This window comes from Micropterus dolomieu, linkage group LG19, assembly GCF_021292245.1.
Source record: "Micropterus dolomieu isolate WLL.071019.BEF.003 ecotype Adirondacks linkage group LG19, ASM2129224v1, whole genome shotgun sequence".
Taxonomy (NCBI): Eukaryota; Metazoa; Chordata; class Actinopteri; order Centrarchiformes; family Centrarchidae; genus Micropterus; species Micropterus dolomieu.
The window spans coordinates 8,903,787-8,925,331 of record NC_060168.1 but is presented as its reverse complement, the minus strand read 5'-3'; the positions used below and the strand labels follow the sequence as shown (position 1 = coordinate 8,925,331).

The 21,545-nt window shown below is 40.2% G+C and overlaps 2 protein-coding genes across 2 annotated transcripts; one reads left to right on the top strand and one right to left on the bottom strand.

The window, feature by feature from the left end:
* Positions 1 to 538: 538 nt before the first annotated feature.
* Positions 539 to 14,719, bottom strand: ints6l (integrator complex subunit 6 like). Its single transcript, XM_046031198.1, has 18 exons — positions 14,439 to 14,719; positions 14,242 to 14,319; positions 10,870 to 11,019; positions 9,149 to 9,238; positions 8,808 to 8,991; positions 8,546 to 8,674; positions 7,757 to 7,920; positions 7,253 to 7,405; positions 5,571 to 5,703; positions 5,067 to 5,161; positions 4,841 to 4,951; positions 3,874 to 4,089; positions 3,616 to 3,742; positions 3,274 to 3,416; positions 2,908 to 3,139; positions 2,393 to 2,773; positions 2,185 to 2,278; positions 539 to 2,064 (listed from the first exon to the last, which is right to left on the bottom strand). The coding sequence occupies exons 1-18, from the start codon at positions 14,547 to 14,549 to the stop codon at positions 1,959 to 1,961; spliced, it is 2,697 nt and encodes an 898-aa protein (XP_045887154.1). The 5' UTR covers positions 14,550 to 14,719; the 3' UTR covers positions 539 to 1,958.
* A 1,298-nt stretch (positions 14,720 to 16,017) lies between these two features.
* Positions 16,018 to 20,864, top strand: mospd1 (motile sperm domain containing 1). The gene is made up of 6 exons (XM_046031711.1): positions 16,018 to 16,175; positions 17,583 to 17,883; positions 17,986 to 18,061; positions 18,300 to 18,532; positions 19,851 to 20,012; positions 20,143 to 20,864. Exons 2-6 carry the CDS (start codon positions 17,727 to 17,729, stop codon positions 20,172 to 20,174), a joined length of 660 nt encoding a protein of 219 aa, XP_045887667.1. The 5' UTR covers positions 16,018 to 16,175; positions 17,583 to 17,726; the 3' UTR covers positions 20,175 to 20,864.
* Positions 20,865 to 21,545: the final 681 nt, after the last annotated feature.

Genomic DNA, 21,545 nt, shown 5'->3' with positions numbered 1-21,545 from the left:
AAATTAGGCTGGCAGGGTCGGCTTCCTCTTTCAAATCTCTTTTAAAAACTTACTTTTACTGGAAAGCATATCCAGATTTTATCTGAGCTGCCACTCGTTTTTCTATTCCTGCCCTACCGTTCTTATCACTTTGTTTGCTTGTCTTATCTTCCTTACTGAACATATTTGTTATACTTTATTGTGATCCTTTTTCTTATATTCTATATTTTATCCCCCTGTATCTTTTACCCACGTGGTTATTTGTTTTTGTATTTTATGTGTGCTATATAAATAAAGCTTATTATTATTATTACTTGTTCATATGGGATTTAGTTTCTCACTGTGTAGATATCAATATTTGTTCTTCTCCAACACACTGAGATAATATTGATCAGTCTCAGCTAACACGTCTGTGGATAAAAACACGTTTTTCTGTCGACTGAAGATGAACCAGCTTGAAAGGATGTATGTTTGAATGCAAAATGTACAATTCTTTTGGCTCTGTAGGCTATTAAACGTCACTCCTAGATAGAAAAACACAGACACACAAAACAGGACATACCATTCTACCTGTGGTTTATTTTTTGTTTTGTTAAAAAAAACTTTTCCGTTTTATAGATGTATTTAACAGTTTACAAAATTGGCATTAAACATTTTTATTCAAAATATTTCTTATACTCTGAAATAAACAAATTCACAAAAATAATCTATATTCCTTATGAACATTAAAAAGTAGTGTACATCTGTCATAAAAACAAGGAAAACAGAGGAGCGCTAACCTGGGTTTATGTAAAAAGCGGCAGAGGGGAGATTACCAGCTGTTAAAGTTCAACAACAGGTGACCCTCGGCTGAGCCCGGACAGATGCAGAAATTCCTCCGAATAAAGTAGTAATTCTGGGAATCAAAGGAGTGTTTGTGGTGCTGTGGAGGGAGATTTACAGGACACTATCTCTCTGTCTTCTGGAGGAGTAAACTAAGTGGATACTAACAGCTGCATTCACTGAACTCATATTCTATTGCTGAAATGGCGGATAATGATGCTCAGTCAATAAACCAGTAAACACAACTGTCTTGTGGTAGGTATTTCACGGAAAAATCCATTTCCAGTCCAACACAGTAATGTGCAAGTGTCCCAAAATACTGATACATCTATATACTTTCAGTGTGCGTCACTACAGTGTGAAGTGTTTTTCCAGGAGAACTGTTAAATTAGTAACAAAATGGTCCCGGACTTTTAAATGCCAGTTAATTAGGTTAAAACAGAGGTGTGAAGGTTGACTGGATTGCCAAAAACAGACATTTCCATGTGGATATTTTAACTTTCAGTGGTTTCTCAATTGATTTTCCTTAAGATTGACGATATAGCACTATTGCTACTGCAACATGAACTTACATTTAGTCTCCATTCTTCGCCCACCGCTACTGTTAATGCTTCAGTATCTGCTGTTACGGCCAGGAAAATATTAGGTAACAGTATCGTTTTGTGGATCAAATTTCTCCTATTCGCCATGAATCTACATGAATGCACAACATTTTTTTACTAAAAAATAAAAAGAAATTGCAGTCTTACAAACACTTTTCAGACCAGCTGAAGAAAGGTCTATTTTTAAATAACAACAACTGCCATTTGAGGATCTTACGGCTTATTGTGTATCTGTCTAACGGAGTGTGTGTGTGTGTGTGTGTGTGTGTGTGTGTCTACTGAACAATGTGCCGATACAGACAAAAGCCATATGGATTTTTAAGGCATCTGTCAATTTAAGGAGGATTATATTCAAATCTCTTTACAAATCTTCAGTGGATGTGTCCTGAAGGCCCCTCCTCCAGTTAAACCCCCTACCTTTCGGCTCTTACAGGATGTGATGTAACAGCACAGAGACATTTGGAGCGTCTGCTACCAGTGCATTTGCACGCCCCCCCCCCCAATTCGTCTTTTTGAGGCTAGTCAACACAGACGTCTCTTTTCAAGGTGGCTTCCTCACAAACTTCCATGATCATTGAGAAGCTGCGAGGATGTTGCTTGCTTCTTCTCTACCTCAGCGAGAGCCATCTCCAGCTGCTGGATCAGTACCCGCTTCTTGAACCTAGAGAGGCAAAGGAAATCAGAAAGAAGCAGAGAATAAATGGAAAACAACCCACCGGGGAACCTGCTTTAAAAGGCTATGAAAATGACTGCAGAGTGGTTATGAGTCATTGCTTCTTACCTGACAGCCTCTTTGATAGCATGTTGGATGAAGTACCTTTGAACATTAACTGGTCCTTTGACCTGCTGCAGTAGTCTGAGTATTGCCTCATAGTCTGAAAAAGACACAGACAGAAATGATGTGACTGCAAAATGTTCCCAGTATGACACTTTAGCAGATTAGAATAAAAACGAATGTAATGAGATACGCTGCACTGACTCATACTCACTTCGCCCAGGTTTGCGGACCTCCTTGATGACCCGACTCCTCAGCTCTGCTTGGCTGCCGTCTAGTGGGGCTATGAATATAGTCTCAAGCACTGCAGGGTCAGCTTCAGTGCCCTCTAAGTGGCTCTGCGGACTCAGTCTCTCACAGTTGTGTTTCTCCTCCAGCGACTGCTCATCAAGACGATCTTCCGGTAGTCCCTCCTCCGTCATGTGGATGTCCTCTTCTGGTTCAGCTGCCACCAGCCCGGCCTTCTCCTCTAGACTCAGTGAGGGTGCGTTCCCTGCTACACTGTCAATCTCAGCGAGCCAGATCTCCCCCGAATCAGGGCCAAGAACCCCGTCACCGTTACTCTCAGTGACCACCATGTTGCTGTCATCCACTCCTGAGGGGGTAACAAAGTGCAATTTAAAACTACTATTCAGTGCACTACACTTAGTGCTGCAGAATGTGCGTCTGTATTCCTATGATCAACACATGCAGAATAACTCTCACATTCTAGGTACGTCTTAATCTCACCTTTGTGCTGGGGGATGGGTTTGAGGAGGTTCTGCTGCCCTTGAACCCCCACCGGATTCTTTCCCACCACCACATGGTTGGTGGTCACTGGTGGAGTCTGTGACCGCCGCAGTAATGGGGACATACTCCGCCTTCGCTTCACAGTGGCCCCTGAGTTGGAATCGCTGGAATTTCCTCTTTTCTTATTTTGAGGGCCCGCTACAAACTCATCTGCCTCATCGATCATCATCCCCTGAGATAAACATATGAGAAGACAAAACATTAAAGAATGAAAGGTCTGAATACTGAATGAAGAAACCTTTTAGAAACCACATTGTGCATACAGTAAGGAGAACTGACCAGTATTTTGTGTTGATATATTTTTACCTTCTTATCCTGCTTGAAAGGATTCCCAAACGTGTGCAGGCGTTTAGGTTGGTCAGGGTCGATCTCTCTCAAAGGAGATGGCATCATTTTGAGGTACTCCTGATAGTTTCCCATCTGAGCCACTGGGATGCTGTGCAGATAGTCTAACAACCACACGACATTTCATTCGTATTCGGACTTCAAACAAATATTATCTGGATCAGCCTAATATAATACATATGTGGCTATTTTAACACTGCAATTAACTGTAAAACAGTTTTTTCCTCCCATGACCTGTTTGAGTGCTGCTTTCATCAGGATGGCAAAAGTCAAAAAGACTAAAATAACTAAAGGGTTTTGTACCTTCATCTTGCCCTCGAATCAGTTTTTGTGACGTCCGCAGCAAATTGGAGCGCATTCGGGTGAGTTGATCCAGAAGGTTCCGTCTTGGGATGTCGTATGCATTTCGATAGGCTTGAGGTTTTAAATCCTGTAAACACATCAGCATATCTAGTCAGAGGAAACCCACCAAACGTTGCACTTGCCCTGTTTTTCCTGTTTCTTTACAGAGTATGTTGTACTTTTCAGAGATGTCCTTTCTGTCTTTCTCTCAAAGTCTACCTTGTTGAGCAGGGCGATCTGGAAGCCAGCGAACTCTTTGAAGTTCATGTCCACCAGGCGAAGAGGGCCCTCCCCGGTGATTCCCTGCAGCAGCTGCTTAAAGTCCCTGCGGTGGGCCAGTGAGAGAGAGCTGGAGTGGTTCTTCACCTTTATGCCGGTTTCTTGGGGAGCCTTCTTCCCCACAGAGACGATTAGACGATCTGATTCCATCTTTGCCTTTATACCGACACAACAGTGAAAGAAAATACTACATTTTACAACTGTCTGTTAAGAAGATTTTGGTAAGGAATAATATCTGGAGCACACACATCAAACCATTTTGGGATACATCTTCCTATGTTGATTCTTTTGAGGCTCTTTATATTAATAATTTCATACTCATATTTATACTGTCAATCTTTAACATCAGTCTGCGGAGCTCAAACAATTATGCATTATGTTTATATCAATATATTAAGTATGAACATTCTGCAACTCCTCTACCACATAACATAACAAAGAGTAAGGTGTTGTTTTCCTCGTTGCATAAAATACTTACTTTTCATTCATTACAGCGTCATTGTAAGACATATCAAACATGATTCTTGTTCCAGGCCAAATTTATCTAAAATATAAACTATCGGCATATTAATATGTATACTATATATTCACATACAGGGTTTGACTTGTTGACTTTAAGATGAGACATTAAAACAAGCATTTTTAGTTGCTCAGCTGATCATAGCTGAAACCATAGGAATGTTAAACAACATTACTAATGCCAATGTACTCTCTGACGGCAATAGAAATCTTTAATAACGTTTGTTTCGTTATTGCCTCATATTAGTTCATTTGTTGCCTTGTGTGTTTAGGTGTTGCCATGACATTCCGTCCCCTGCTTAGATTTTTGGAAGAAGAAACACGTCTATACCTTTGCTCTGAAACTAATAGCTCTGTCTTATGCTCAAGGACACAAAGGAGTCTTTACCTGCTGGCTGAGCTTCTTCAAGTAAGAGATTACACTGTAACTCAGGCCACAGTCCATGGTGTCTGCAATAAGGTTAGGTGCACCCATCATCCTCAACGCCTTTTTTAAGGGCTGTCAGAAGATAGCAAGGGGAAACTGTGGATGTTAGTCATATACAGAAACAATATAAATCAATGTAAATGTTTACTTAAGTGAGAATAAGTAGTAAGACACAGTGTTAGTTTACCAAAAGAAAGTATGGAGGCATAGTCTTCAGGTACATCTCAAAAGCCTGTCGCCACTTGAGGTTTGGTTTTAGTTTGTGCACTTTAAACAAATCATCTGAAATGAGACAAAGAAAAGATGACTGTGTTTGAGAAGCTTCAGCATTCTGGATCAGTGACCAGTCAGCCATCCACCTGCACCTCCTCCTGCTGCTGCTGCTGCTGCAGGGCTGGCTGCTGTACACACATCAATGTTCAGTCAGTGAGTATAAAACGACCATCAACTACCATTTATCCTTCTAAATACACCATTACTCCAAAATATCCATCTGTTGCATAGCATTAAGTTGCTCTATTATAAGCCTGTTACTTGTGTTTATGTTTATAGCTAAAGATGATTGGAGGGAAAAAATATTGCAAAGGATGAAGTGACCTAGAAAAGGAAAGCTTTTTAAATCTAATATCAGCTCAGACCTACTGACCCAAAAGTTTTAAGGCCGCTTTAAAGAAATGAGTTACTGTCTTACCGAGGAGTGGGAGAAGGACTGGGTAGTTGTAGGGCATGACAAACAGATTGACACAGGTGAGAGTGGTGCTGGCTTTAAGGTAGCCAAATGGCTGTCCCAGGTCATTTTGCTTAGCACTGCTGGTAACAAACACCTGAGGACAACAAGGAAAAGTATAGAGCCAAATATCATTTTGGTTAATGAGCTTTAAAATTTTACTTCTACCTGTGTAATGCTACCATGCTTAGTGACCAAGCTTCAAAAGTGAGGCTCATTACTAATTCACAACAACCAGAAGGTGAAAAGATATTTTGAATAAAGCTAACAGCTTCATTATTTCTGGTTTTCAGAAGTCCTGGGGCCTGTATCACGAAGTGAGTTCAACATACCCAGGATATCTTTTCGTTATCTGGCTTCACTAACCCTAACAATTATGATCTGGATAAGCGGTCCCACGAAGCTGGTTATCAACTCGGTAAGTCAACCCAGGGTTTCCCAATCCAGCCATGAGCGCGTTCACATAAAAGAGGCGGTGTTAGAAGCAGATGACCAATCACAGACGTGAATAAGTCCACTGGCAGCAGAGCATCATATTTTACAAACGAAAAGCAAACTGTAACACTACAGAAATACGACATGGTCTAAGCAGCACGGCTGCAGCTGACTGCAGGGAGACAGAAAATCGCCGACAGTGTGAATGCCTGAATGAACAGGGCACAGTCTATAATAATGCGTTGATTTGATGTGTTCTTATGGCGTCTATGAAAATATTAGACTTATTCTTTCAGCTCGGCTGTGTGTTTGCATTTCCTCATTAAAAGACTCGGGCACTGGGAAAGTGGTCGTTCCACCTCACTTTTAAGAACTTCTCCTCACTTCAAAAATGAGATTAATTCATTTAACACACTCAAAAGTGTTCCAAACATTGTTCTAAATTAACTTCATAAAGCAATGAAATGAAAAATCCAATAATGCCATAAAATGTGCTCAAACAGTGGTGAAATACTGAATCTCAACATTTTGGCAACTGAAAACTCACCTCATTACCTGAGCCCACATTGCAAAAGGTGGGGAGGTCTACAAGCCTACAAGAAAGCTACTAACCTAAAATAAATATTAAACTTAATTCCAATATCCCTACCAAACTATATGCTCATAAAATTCAGCCTACCATAAGAAAAATGAAACCCATTTATGTTAACGGCTGCGACACGCTGTGTGAAATGGACTGGGGAGCAAATATAAAACACATTTCAAAGCAGTAAGTAGGCTTACTGTAAAAACCTGTACAATGGTAGCTTACAAGGCTTTCAATCAGTCTCTGTAGGATGATACCGCTATAGCCTACAAATGTTTCTCTACATCAAGCATCAAACGAAAACAGTCTCTGGGATCTCCTACAGATGGTGATGTCATTTTCCAAGAGAGCTGATTGGTCAGTAACAGTAAGATGGCGTTTTTATAGAGTCAATCTCTTATCTGGAACATAACCTGCTTCAGAGCAGGTTAGCCGTTCAGAATAAGCTACCATGGTGATCTACCCCGGTAAGAAGTGAAGTCGTGGTACTGAAAACCCAGGGTTAACCCTGAAGATACCTCAATAAGCTCAAATCCCGCTTCGTGTTACAGGCCCCTTAAAGGCATCACCATTGACAGTAGAAACAAGCCAGCAGAGCTGATGGGTGTGTGACTATCTACCATACCTGCCAGCACATGTGTGGAGACTTCCTTTCCAAAATGAACTGGGTGAGTGGAGATGGCTCCAGTTCATACTTGTCAAAGGGAAGCTTGTCAATCACCATGGGCTCACAGTCCACACAAGAGAAACGGACTACAGGATGTGCAGTGCGAGGTGGCTGGGAGCAGGAGATTGAGATAATTGAGGACACTGACAGCCATATTTAATGCAACAGTCAAATCATATAATGAGTTTGCAGAGTTAGACACTTGATTATACTTGATTGGCTCTAAGTCAAAGTTATTGCCTGTAAGAGAAAAAGAGGACTGACAATAAAATAGAGATAGACAGAAAAATAAGAGAGGTCACACAGACACAGTAGGGGATCGACAGTATAATGTCAAAGATAGCCCAGAGTGTCAATTTTTATTAAGAAAACCTAATTATAAATCAAGTTCTTTAAGAGGTAACCTGCAGAGCAACAGACTAGAGATGCTGCTGACATATTTTAAAGCCTCTCTCTGCTCACCAGGGTAGGAGAGTTCTGGTCTGGCCAGAAGGACTCTGGTATGGGCCAATGCCCAACTGGAACCCCCGTCTTTGGGTTCGGGCGTACGTAGATGAGTTTGTGGCAACTGTGCCACGGCTGTTGGCTGAAGGATGACACGGGACGAATTGACTCCACTGAGTTTTCTTTAAAACAAAAAGGGTGTACAAGGAACACATTTCTCAACCAAATGCTGACAAACACAAACAATTATTAATAATTTGAGAGCAACCACAGTCAGACAAAACCCATGTCACTGATATGAAAATGCTAAGAATCATTTTCTAAAATAGTTTTTAGCTCTCTTTAAGTTCCTCCTTCTACCACTAAAATGATATGTGAGTCAAATTATTACAACGCCTTTTTTTGCACAGCCCTATTTTTTTATACTTCTCCATGATTGGCTGATCTTGAAAATGTACACAGTTCTCCTTTTAGTGTAAAACTGCACTGTGGTGATCAACAAAAAGAAGATTCTCTTCTGCTTTCAGATGTTTTACTGCCCACAGTAAGTTAATGTTTGAAAAGTGTTAAGATGATGTGCACAGAAACTCAAAAAATATTATATATCAAAAAGATATTTGATTCATGTTTTATGCACTTGACTGGGCTAGTAGTGAGTAGTGAAAAGTGTGTTTATACCTAAATGTAACGACTTTTTACTGCTGTTCATACATGTTCGGAAATGTGTCTATAACCATTTTGAAGACAGGATTTGCACAAAGGTAAAGTGTTGCCTTCTGTACATTCAGTTAGCGTCATCAAACTCACCTTCCCCGATGATAAGTGGATCTGGCCCTGTCTTCTCAAAATTAATGACAACACCGCTTTGAACCTTTTGTACCAGAGACTCTAGACACTGGTTCAACATCCTCTGTGTCCGCACACAGTATGATCGTCCTGAGATAAAAATAGGAAGCAGGGCTATCATATATAACAGACTGAAGGGTACAGACACATGACGATTCTAAAAATAAATGGTGGTGTGAATACAAGACCCAATTTGGGGCACCAAAATAAGAAAATGCCGAACCTCCAGTGACTTCACACATCTGGGTGATGGCAGACTCATCTGTGGGGACGCTGCCTAGCTGCTCGTTGTCTGGTGTGACTGCTCCTGGCAGCCTCAGCACCAACGCAAACAGACGCTGGTCCCAGCGAAAGGGCTCTTTGGTTAGCTCACTGCCTGCCAATGGAGAGTTCAGAGGCAGGTGCAGCTAGACAACAGAGGGAGGGTAAAGAAAGAGAGGAGTTTTAGATGTGCAAATTGCAATGGGTTTTGCACAGTTTTACACATGTCATTACAAAGTCCAAACAGAACACCTTATTAAAAAAAATACACAGTAGCACTACTGCATTTGTTTGTGCTCTCACCTCATCTGGCACCCCAGAGCTGTGTGTGAGCTTGTTCCCATCAGTGATAGTGATGATCACAGATGGCTCAAGGAAGAAGGGGTTACGGCCCTGTGTGTGGAAACATTCAGCAATTAAATGCAAGTTCAGGAAGACAGTGACCCCATTTATTCTCTCTAGTCTGCTTTCTTTCCTTTACCTTCCTGATCAAAAACATTGTTCTGGGCTCTGTGTCCAGCCCAGTCCAAGTCTCCTTAGGCCAGCTTCTGAACTCTAAAATGCTCCCGATGAGCAGTCGGTGTGTAAGTGTGTGTGTGAATGCATGAATTCAGAAAAGCACTGTATAAATATAAGTCCATTTACCATTCCTATCTCCTAAAAAACAAAATGTAACTGCTCTTTCGTGCTTACAGTAATGGCAAAATAAAAGTTTAAACACACTGTTAAGTGTTAACTGTTCAGTTCCTCTGAATAGGAATCAGCTTGATTGGCCAAGTACGTTGCTCTCAATCTAATTTCACCTGAACAATTTATAGAAAGATAGATAGAAATAGACACACATGTAAAAACAAGGACAACAAAGCTGAATAAAGATAGGTAAACAGAGTAATTTGCTTGGTATTAACATCACACCACTGATAACCCCCTGGATACCAATATGAACTGTGTGTTGCATCTTGTAATCTTTGTCTTGTGTTAGGAAGCATCTGTAAGCTGCAGAGAGTCCTTGAGTTATTTGTTAAGGACAGAGGACTCGTACCACTGTGCTGCAGGGGTCGGCCTTGTCTAATTCAAACACCCAGAGAATGCTTAAGTAGATTTACACGCACTCGATGCGCAGGCCTTGTGTCAGTACTTGAGGGTAGTAATCTCAGCCGTCAAGCAGGGGTTTGGAGGAAAGATGGGTGTGAGGAGCTGACGACAGTGCTAACTGAGGCAAGACGGAGTGGATTAACCTGCAATGAAAAGTCAATATTCTTCCCTATTATATATATATATATATATATATATATATATATATATATAAAATGTTATATATATATATTTTATTTTCAGCTTTTCTTGGACTAAAATCGACCCTTCTTGGTTCTCTAGTTGTACTTCCACGTTATTCTGATGATTTTAAATGTTACATTTAACTCTGGACATGGCCTTATCTGCTTATTTTATTTATCAGTTCACCTGACTTTCAGCTTGTGTCTGTTGGCCTGCCTTGCCTATAATCTCCAGTGGTGCAAAAATAAAAACACATTAATTTGTTTAGTATACAGTCATAGTATTCGATTTGTAACTGCAACTAAACATTTTCAATCATTGATGAATCTGCAGGGTATTTCCTGATTTAGAGTATTAAAACCTTTTCTATAAAATGTAAAGAAATAGTGAAATATGTCCATTTTCTTGACTACAAAGGGATACCATCAAATTACTTATTTTTTCTTAACAACAGTCCGGGCATCAAATTTATTATCACATGATGTCAATGAGCAAATCATTACTATCAAGAAGCTCAAATAAGAGAATGTTTGGCATCTTTGCTTAAAAAAACAACTTAAATTTAAATATTATAATAAATTATAAATATATCAAACTAGTTTTCTGATGATCAATAAATTAATTGACAAATTGTTTCAGCTCTAATTAAAATTAAACTACTATGGAGAGTAAATCTACTTTTCTCTTATAGCAACAGATGAGACTGCTGCCAAAGAAATTAATAACAGGATGTTGGCGTCAAATACCTGTCCATAATTGTCGATGCCTGAGACAAGGCGGTTGAGGTTAAGCAGATCAAAGGATGTGCGGAGAGCGTGACCTAATGTTGTCAGCCCAGATGCCTGCAGGTTCTTCAGCTCGCACATGAAGGTGGCATGGTTTTCCTTCCAGCCGGCCTGAAACACACACATGGAGAGTGTGGTGAATGCACTGCACTGCAAACAGCAATACAACACAAAAGCAGAGGAGGCCTGGAGTGACATTGCACGGTGAACAGCCACAAACCAAAATAGATCCACACCCACAGATACCCAATGGAAAACAGAACAAGCTTTGTTCACTAACAACCACAAACTGATTTATGTCAAGCATATGACTGCCACCTTTGGTAAAAGGAGTTTAAAATGTTAGCAACCCATTGATTCTCTGCAACATGACATAATAGTAACCATTAAATGAGATGAGGTTGTGTCAAGCTCTGGAAATAGAAGATAATATTGTTGAAATTCATGCCCACATTTGAGCTGGATGGTGCTGTTTGAAAAGAAGTCTAATTTCAAACATAAAAAGCATCCAAAAATACACTCTGTCCTCTGTGATGGCGATTTACTCCCACAGGAGAGGATGTGGGTGTGTAACTGCTCTTGGACTTGTCTCCAGCGGGGTCAAGTACCTTACTGCTACAGCTTCATGCTTAATCTAAGGATGACCTGCAAGCTTACCACTTCCGCTATTAGGAGGGGCGGGCTAGAGACACACAGAGATGAAGAGTAAGAGAGAGGAAACTTGAAGCTTCAGTATCAACATGTGTGCTCTGAATCAGGGCAGTGGGTAGATCTGGATTAGCTTGGGATATCATTCCAAAGCCTTGATTTCAGTGGAATTTCTAGGAAAGCGCAGAGTGTTACATGAATGACGTTAGGTAAATATTAGACAGTCAGACTAGCAACATCACTGCAGCAAAGCTGTGGGTGGAAACACATTCACAGGGGTAGTAGCAAAGTAATAACCCAGACACAGGCCCTTGTGTAGGCCAGCAGAAATGTAAGGCTTAGCTTGCACTCAATAATTCAGACTACAGAATATTTCTATTTTCTTCTCACCCAACCTCCTCTCCCTCTACATCAACAATTTATTGCCTCTGTAACTGTGCAATCAGAGTAGGCCCATTCAGTCCAACCTTGTCCTTTCATCATAATCCTCAGCGCACAAAGCGGGCAGAAACAACAAAGGAAAAGGCAACGAAGGCAAAGAGAGGAAGAGCAGGAGGAAGAGGAGTTGAGGACAGACTTTACAACGAGGGGGAAAGCACTTCAGACTGCAGCAGCTGGATGGTTTTTTTTGTCAGGGAGGAGAATCAGATGTTGGATCATTTGACTGATGTTACACATGACACTATATGATGGGATACAGGAAGCAATAATCTGGACTTGGTGAATACTGCAAGGTCAATGACTGAAAGAAGTAGCATCACATGAATGACAGCATCCAATCATAACATGTTATCATGACTCCAGTCCTCCAGCAACAGAATAAAAATTACTCAATAATAAGTGCTGGGGTAGTGAGCTCAAAATGGTCCTTTGGAGGACAGTTATTTTGCTCTTACACAGTTTTAAATATTAACACTAAGCCTACACTAAGACTGTACTTTAGTTAATTGGAAAAAAAAACTCTTCAAATTCATCTACCGTAACAAAATGGGGTGGGTTAAGAAGGGAGTGCTGAAAGTACACTAAATATATTACAATAAAAGTACTCATATAAAGGTTCTTTGTTTAAAATAGCCTACTATTTGAGAAAGGGGAATTAGTATCTCTTAAACATAAGCTCTGCTTATCTATCAGAAGGGTTATATTAGTATCATTATACAAAAAATGTATTTACCTAATATAGGTTAAGTAGCCAAAGTGAAACTGTAAGAAGATCATTTTTAACAGAGTGGTCAAAAGTGTAATTTAATACCTAAATCCTAGCGAGCTAAATATTTTTAATTGGTTGGACAAGACAAAACCTCTAATCAGCTGATAAAATAAAAGTAATTTATTTTACACCATTAAATGTATGTTGCCCCAGCTATATTTTTCAACTCACTCTCAGTCCCAGCACATGTTTAATTATTCAAACATTTCCCATTTTCTTTGTTGCATGTATGATATGAATTAGAATGCCCAGGCATTAAGGATGGCAAACAAAGAGTGTAAAATATTTTACTATATCATTATGAACAAAGAGTGTAAAATATTTTACTATATCATTATATCGTTTCTTTTCAATTATCATGAAGAGACTGTAATATTGTCGTTTCTGGTCTTGTGCTCTAAAAAGCTGCAGCAAAGTACCCTGAAATTGAACTTTTAAGAGTATTATAAAACAAGAAATGTGTAATTAACTAGTCATTACAGGTACCTTTTGACTTGTACTATGCTTTATAACATTTGCCTCAGTATTTATCTCCTAAACCTCCCACCAGCAACTACTATTAAAGATAAAGTAATTTTCTACTTTCCAGCACTGGGATTTTGGAATTTGGTCATGCAAGCAAAAAAGACTTTACAAAGAAAGCAAACTATTCTATATGTCTTTAAGCATTAAGGGCATGGGACAAAGTAAGCAGACATATTGTGTTGAGAGTCATAGTGTTGTTTGTAGACAGCTTAGGAGAGCCAAGAGATTTCTAATACACACCAGCCACTGAAGCAGCTCGGGGACTTCAGGGGTTCATGTGGGTACTTAAGATTGTATTTTATTGGGCATGAAAAGCTCAGAGAGAGATGTGTGCCAGGTCATAAAACAAGCCAATAGATTAGTGGTGAGGATAGCTTTGCTGGCATAAACCCCCTGAAATGACTGCAGTGATTCACATGTTTTTGGCTGGATGTGTGTATAAAAACCGTGTTAGTTTGTATGCTGGGCCGTAATGCTCATAGTATCGTATGACAAATAATTATCATATGAATTATGATAATTTTCTTATAGCGAACTCACATAAAAATTAAAAAAAATCTCATGATGAAGAGGGCTTATCAACTTTCAGCACATATTGGCCAATGATAATGCGTGTATGGTGCAAAGGGCGGAGTAGAGGATGATTGGCGGACTCCTTGACCAATCTAGACACTGTACTTTCAAAAAAAAGCGACGTCACAGGCGATAATAAATCTCTCCGCCTCCATCTCAACGCCCGAGACTTTTCTCAACACAAAAGCAAAATGTCCGCTGGATGGTCGGAGGCAGTGCAGCTCCGGGTCTGTGGGTATTTGGAGCAAAAAATAGCCGTTTTTCGCCACCGGGACGTCGCCCAACACTGACTACAAACCAGAAGGACAATAAAGTCTCACTGACAGAAAAATACGTCCGTCTTGTGAAATGTAAAAATGTTATCAGTTGCTAATTACCTTCACTCCGTATGGTGGATCATCGAATGTAACTAGCATGTACCTGTCGCCTCTACTAGCCGGGTCTCGGGCACGCAGCTGTCAAAAAAGAAAACCAAAACAACATATATTAATTTCGACCAGTCTTGCCCAAGGAACCCTAAGCTCTCCAAAGGTGCATACTTGCTGAAAAAAGTCGGGGTAAAATCATTCTTTACCTTCATAAAGACCTCAACCGCGCCTTTAGCAACGTCCAGATACGTCGTACCCAAATAAGTGCGCTGATTCATAGAGGCGGACGTGTCTAACAGGAAAAGTAAAATAGGCATTTTAAATGTAAAGCCGCGAATGTATGCTTTTCTAAAATAACTGTTATCCACATATGACCTATCGTGCGGCCAAACTGTTCACACATGTGTGTATATTTGTTATAATAAGCCCCCCCTCCAGAAGAGGGCCGTTGCCTCTGCTCCCTCTCTATCTGCCTTTCTAGAGCTCTGTCTCAGCTCGCGCTGTTCAACTTCTGCTCCTAACCGAGTGGAACGCCCCGCTCCCTCCACTGCGACGCCATTGGCTGAGTCCGACTCCACTGACCACGCCCCCTTCCATATATAAATATATAACGAGGTCGAGAAGATGTCTCGTGTATACATCATCAGTTTACCGTGTCAGTTTTATGTTTGCTTAATGGACGGATGTTCACAAGTATGGTCATGGTTCTGCTATGTGTATGTATGATCCTTATCATAAAGTAACATATATGCCTGATAGATGTACATATATCAACTGATAGATGTAGCTGTATATATCATATTCAAAGACCTGAAATTTCTTGAAATTTCTTGCCAATTCCCGCCCCTCTCTTACACACACACACACACACACACACACACACGAAAAAAAAAACTGTCTCTGTTTCTCTCTCTCTTGCTGCGTTCAAGGCGTCGCAAAAGGGCCGCCCTCCCGACTCTGAAACACAACATAACAAGAACACGTGCAGTTACATAGCCAAACCAGTAAACACAGACATATTTAAATTGGACATTGTATAAGGTTAAGTCTATGAATCAAGTGTCATATTTACGGTATATGCATTTTATGTTGCAATCGCACAATCAAGAGAAAATACGCATTTAGGTTAGAAACAAAAACTGAGTATAGATAGAACAAACGCAAATATAAATATCCATACAACCAAAATGACATTATACTAAAAATATAACAGGGGAAAGGACCGTAAAATCATATAAAGTACCTCTTGCATGTGCTCTCGTAGCATTAATAGCCTAGCCTTGAGAGCAGCATCCATGTTACATTAAAGAGTATTCTTGATGTGTCCTTTTAACACTTAATCAAACACTTTACCAGTAGCTCACGCCTAACAACAAACTTATAGTTATTACAAGCTCAGTGTTTTTGTGTGTGGGGGGGCTACCTCATAGACATAAAGGTCAGTGGAAAGTCATAGTATGTTTCTCTGATTACTACATTGTATGTACTGTGTAAAAAAACAATTTACCATTGCACTTCTCATTTTAAAAAATCAACGCACATAAATCTATTAATCATATAAAAAAAGCTATATTTGACCATTTAGAGCCACTTTATATGATTATCAGGATTTAGCTATTTAGTGCAGTTAATACCTCAAAGTGTTCCGCAAGTATAACTTAATTTGCGTGGTTTATGGCGTGTATACACACTCATCATTTGCATACTTTGGACAGGGAAGGTTATTAGTTATAAACAGTTGCTGGGAACATCTTTACGTCGGCTTTGTTGACGTCTTGCACGTTCTCTTTCGCCCTCCGCCATCCCGGCATGCACTGCGAGGTCTGCGGTATATTATTGACAAAGGAAAAAGGCTAGAGAGAGAAACAACAACAGGGTGGGATCAGAGGCACTAACCCTTGTGATAGCAGTAACGTTATAAGAACCTGTGTGCTGACAACAAGGTAAAGCTTTACTCTCAGTTTGTCCCTAAAATAAAACAGAGTCTGTGTTTCATTTTCTGTAAAGACACTGCGTGTAGACAGCGTTAAGTGGCTATCCGCTAACATCTGGGCTTTTTTTTTCTAGTCGGCTAACGCTAGCCAACGTTAACACTACTAAACAACGTTAGCATTAACGATATTGTTATTATATATGTCAGAGAAAGCAAATGCCGTGCAGGGTTCATGTGAGCCATAGGTATGGTAGAATTTATCTAAATTACAGTGTCGCTAATTTTATAACCAACTTGTTTTGTTTACCATGTCACCATAGACGTAAAAACAGCTTGTCACCCACGATTACTCTGCAGTTTATAGAAGGCGGTTACGTTTTATGCTGACACATAATCTAAATGCGAATATAAAGTTGGCTGGATAGCTTAAACATGAAGCAAAGTGTCCACATCAAACAGTTAACAGTTAAAAAACAGTTCACTAAAGCCTTGCTGCTGCAAATTTAACGAGTTGATCGTGGATTTTCATGTGCATGTTGAGAACAAAAAAATGTGTCCCTCGAGCTCCACCGTAACCATGTAAACACACAGAGGCACGTGACCAGCCACATGGAGTCCGCTTACTGAATTCATGGCTGGCCTCCTCTTAGAGCCCTGCTCTGCCTTGATCTCTTGAAGTGAGCATGTTTGGCTAAAAAGAAGCGTCCTAACACTTTACCTGAAAAGCTGTACACGAGGGTGTCATATCCTGTTCATATTGACAATCACCTTCAGGCAGTTTATTTGTGATATTGCGTTATATAAATACAATTGACTTGAAGGATTAGACCCCCATTAAAATCCAGCATTTAAAGTTACATTATAGTATTAATTAATTAAGTATTGTTATTAAAATGGTCCCTTACAGAGTTAATTCCATTAAGATTTATCTTGTTTAAGCAGTATTTTAATATATATTGTGTAACTTCTTCATTTCCTTTTTAATAGTTTAAACCAGAGCTAGACCAATAGATCAACCTTGTTGATATATCAGCGGATAGCAACTTATTACAGATATATACAGAGTATCAGTATATACACGCGGGTCATTAAGAAATGGCAGTTTTGAAATGCCAAAGACATATTAGAGGTGGTTTGAAAACAATGTTGGCATTAGATAGTTTATCATCATTTGCTAACATTTAAAAAAAAAAAAAAAAAATCTATATATCGATATTGGCCTGAAAAAATCCAGTATCAGTTGGGCTGTAGCTAAAAATCTGGAATGGAACAACAGCTGTTGGATACATAAAACAGTAATAATGCAATATTTCATTCTGCAATGTAGTGGGAAAAAATTGAAAGTGTGACAAAAGTGTTTTACTGGTGCCTCTTGAGTAAATGTATTTTACTCTTCATGCCCTGTGTCTCTTCACAGTACCATGTCCTGGCCCTGAGGCGATGAGCGGGAAGTGCCATTTCCACCTGAAGGGAGCTTACACAGCTTGATAGTTTGTGGAGAGAGAGGTGGGGGGCCCAGGCAGACCGTGGACGGGGAAGGGGAAGAGCTCAGCTGAAGCCAATGCAGCAGCAGCAGCATCGACAGCCTGAGCTGGTGGAAGGAAGCCTTCCCGTGTTCGTGTTCCCCACTGAGCTCGTCTTCTACGCAGATGAGCAGACGTCTCACAAGCAGGTGCTCACCCTCTACAACCCCTATGAGTTCGCCCTCAAGTTTAAAGGTCAGTTGGCACAGTCTGCTTGAGTTTCCATGTATGCTGTATTATTTTTGTTATGTCCTCCGGATTATCTGCATAATCGGTGTATTCTTGTCTTTTTATCAGTGCTGTGTACAGCGCCAAACAAGTACACTGTGGTGGATGCCACCGGAGCTGTTAAACCACAGTGTTGTGTTGACATGTAAGTTTGTTTTTGTGTATAGGACATTATTATTTTTTCTTGCAGTAGTATAGCACTAAAGGGACTAAATATCTTATCTATGAGCTTGTTGTTCTCTGTGGATTTCCGTCCATGTCTTTATTGTTTATTGCTTACTTAGGTTTGTTGGGCAGTTTTACTGCGTGCTTTGAGTCACATGATTGTTTATACAGCAGACTTCCCCATCTGATCAAGTACATACTTTCGTATGTCCACACAGAGTAATCAGACACAGAGACGTGCGGGCATGCCATTATGGGGTGTACGACAAGTTCCGATTGCAGGTGTCGGAGCAGAGTCAGCGGAAAGCTCTGGGTCGCAAAGAGGTGACTGCTACCCTCCGTCCCTCAGCCTCACAGGAGCCGCCCAGCCCCCGGCCCCAAGATGAGGAACGCAGAATCAAAGAGCAGTTCGCAGAGAGCGAGTTTTTTGAACAAACTGCATTTCAGACAGGTAGGACGAAGGTGTGTTGTGCGTTGTTACCACTAGATGGAGCCAAATGCTCATAAACTCAAATATGGGAACTTTCATACCATTTATAGGACATGGTATGTTACACTGCCTTTTATGGCCTATGAACATTCTATCTGCCTAACTGTCTTATCTAGTATGAAAAAACTATTTGTCTCACAAACATAGTAGGACAATAATAACATAAAAATGTACAGGTTGTAATCATCTCCTCATACACAGCAGCAAGATAGATAGGTACGTGTATACTGTGTGTGTTTGCTCACTGATTCCGCATTTACCTGCTTCCTGTTCAGATTATTGCATACATGGTTGATAAAACAAAACACAATTTTTATGCACTCAGATCAGTAGGAAAACTATCAGGTAATCACTCTCAGGCTGTCATTTAAAAGTGGAAGTACAAGCCAAAGCCTCATTGCATACAAGATCAAATTTATCTTAATTTTTATGTGTATGCCACATTTACCAACATACTAATTCTGAAGTGGTGGGGTATTCACTATTCACATGTATAAACACCTTCAATTATGGTTGTTCAAAGTGCATAGTTATCATTTCATGCGCTTCAGTGTCATAAACCCTGTCTGATCTTGTTCAGCTGCAACATTCTTTGAGCTCTAACTTCTTCCCTCTGACTTACATGCAAGCTAAATAATAATGTTTCTTTGCCATAACATTTGTTTGTTAAATGATGGGAGAGTTACATAGTTTTGGTCTTTTCAAGATATTTGTTTACATCTGTTAAAGGTGGGGTATGCGATACAAATCCAATACACGTTTTTATTTATTTTTTTAATTCTCCTCACGGTCCGCCAGCTGTCTGTTCTGTGTGAATGCTAAAAAATAATACTGGTGTTTGTACACAGCCCTGCCTCTGTAAAGGGGAAATAAACAAAGTGGCACGCAACCCGCCACACAACACTATTCCAGCCATGATTTATGTGTCAGGAAACGTTAAATGACTTGCCAACTCACATTCAGCTTACTTTCTAGTTCGCCAAGACATGTTGTTGTTGTGATAGTAGCTATAGTAGCAGGAGAGTTGTGAGTATCGCTGTTTGGAGCTGATGTGCTGAATCTGGTACCATCGTCTTTCACTTCACAGCAGCAACTTTAGCGACAGTTTTCTAACCCGTAACTTAGTTAACGTTAGTTACATTACTGCTGTGTTGTTACTCACTCTGTGTCTTTTGTCCTGAATTGCCTACCCCACCTTTAAATCACTTGTTATTATTGTTGTTTTGCAGTGTTATACATCTTATTAGTGTGTGTGTGTGTGTGTGTGTGTGTGTGACAGAGAGCCGTCCTGTTGCTGGAGGCCCCAGTCTGCTGACGGTGCTGCTTGGGCTGGTGTGTATGGCTGCCCTGATGCTCCCGACTCTGGGGGAGCAAGAATCTACTGTGCCTGTCTACCTCCACTTAAGTGTTAACAAGAAACTTGTAGCTGCTTATGTTCTCGGTAGGTAGAAAAAGGAATCACACAAACTTAATGCAAATCATTTTTAAATGTGAACTACTCTGCTTTTTATAAAATCCCCATAATGAAAGAGTAAATGCTGAAGTATACAATATCCTGTTGCTTGTTTCAGGTCTTCTTACAATGGTCATCTTACGCACATGAAGTGCCGTGAGCTGAGAGGAGGAAGAGGGAAAACGAAAAAAGACGAGGGGAACCTTCTCGCACCAGAGACACTACTACGCGTCAATGAGTACAAGTGACAGCAGGGGGGACGGGGTAATTGGTCAGATCACTCCGTCCCCTGGTAGAAATACATTTTAGTAGACTTGTTTTTCAAATCCACGTGTTAAAACATAGTTTGACACAATACTGAACTGATGCAAACAGCGGAGACCTCCAGTGTGTAGGCCAAAGGATTGGTGGTGTGAGAGGAGCTGTCCCTGAGCAGGGCCTGTGAAGAAACATGAGGCCATTTATAGGTGTGGTCTGGCCTCATATTGCCCGTGTCTGTATTTCTATTGCCATTATGTTACAGAATGTGGTTAACGTAAGTAGGAAGGAAATCTACATGCAAACATGTATATAAAGCCATTCAAATGTTATGGTATTCACCTGTAACCATCATTATATTGATGTTTTAAAGCATTTTTAGAGTAGACTCTGGGGACTAAATGAAGTTATTTGCAGATACCTTATCTGAATGGCTTCTTATTTTTATTCCAGCCCTAAGATACTTTTACATGTCACCAAAGGAAACATTTTCTTTGGAAGACGATGCTTTGTTCACTGTACTATATCTATGCTCATCAAATGTTTAATAAAGTCTCAATCCAGCTGTCTGGTATGATGTTAGATCAAATCATGTTATTTTCTACACTTTACAGGTTTGGTCACAGTGGATAAGACACATGCCTTTGGTGTAAGAGACCTGAGTTCAGTTCCCGCTGTTACACATCCACCTGAGCAAAACACTTAACCTCTAGTTGCTCCAGAGGCATGCAGGCTCTGATATATATGTATACAGTGGGTACGGAAAGTATTCAGACCCCTTTAAATTTTTCACTCTTTGTTTCATTGCAGCCATTTTCCAAAAATCAAAAAAGTTCATTTTATTTCTCAGTAATATACACTCAGCACCCCATCTTGACAGAAAAAAAAACAGAAATGTAGAAATTTTTGCAAATTTATTAAAAAAGAAAAACTGAAATATCACATGGTCATAAGTATTCAGACCCTTTACTCAGTATTTAGTAGAAGCACCCTTTTGATCTAATACAGCCATGAGTCATTTTGGGAAAGATGCAACAAGTTTTTCACATCTGGATTTGGGTATCCTCTGCCATTCCTCCTTGCAGATCCTCTCCAGTTCTGTCAGGTTGGATGGTAAACGTTGGTGGACAGCCATTTTCAGGTCTCTCCAGAGATGCTCAATTGGGTTTAAGTCAGGGCTCTGGCTGGGCCATTCAAGAACAGCCACGGAGTTGTTGTGAAGCCACTCCTTCGTTATTTTAGCGGTGCGCTTAGGGTCATTGT

What these genes read in the sequence shown, in the direction of transcription:
- ints6l (XM_046031198.1), bottom strand. Translation starts at nt 14,549, where the DNA reads ATGCCTATTTTACTTTTCCTGTTAGACACGTCCGCCTCTATGAATCAG. An exon ending in GATGTGTGAAGTCACTGGAG is followed by an intron (nt 8,675 to 8,807) that starts GTTCGGCATTTT and finishes TTTTTATCTCAG; the next exon opens with GACGATCATACTGTGTGCGG. An exon ending in GGTCCGCAAACCTGGGCGAA is followed by an intron (nt 2,279 to 2,392) that starts GTGAGTATGAGT and finishes TGTCTTTTTCAG; the next exon opens with ACTATGAGGCAATACTCAGA.
- mospd1 (XM_046031711.1), top strand. Translation starts at nt 17,727, where the DNA reads ATGCAGCAGCAGCAGCATCGACAGCCTGAGCTGGTGGAAGGAAGCCTT. An exon ending in ACAAACTGCATTTCAGACAG is followed by an intron (nt 18,533 to 19,850) that starts GTAGGACGAAGG and finishes TGTGTGTGACAG; the next exon opens with AGAGCCGTCCTGTTGCTGGA. An exon ending in TGTAGCTGCTTATGTTCTCG is followed by an intron (nt 20,013 to 20,142) that starts GTAGGTAGAAAA and finishes TGCTTGTTTCAG; the next exon opens with GTCTTCTTACAATGGTCATC.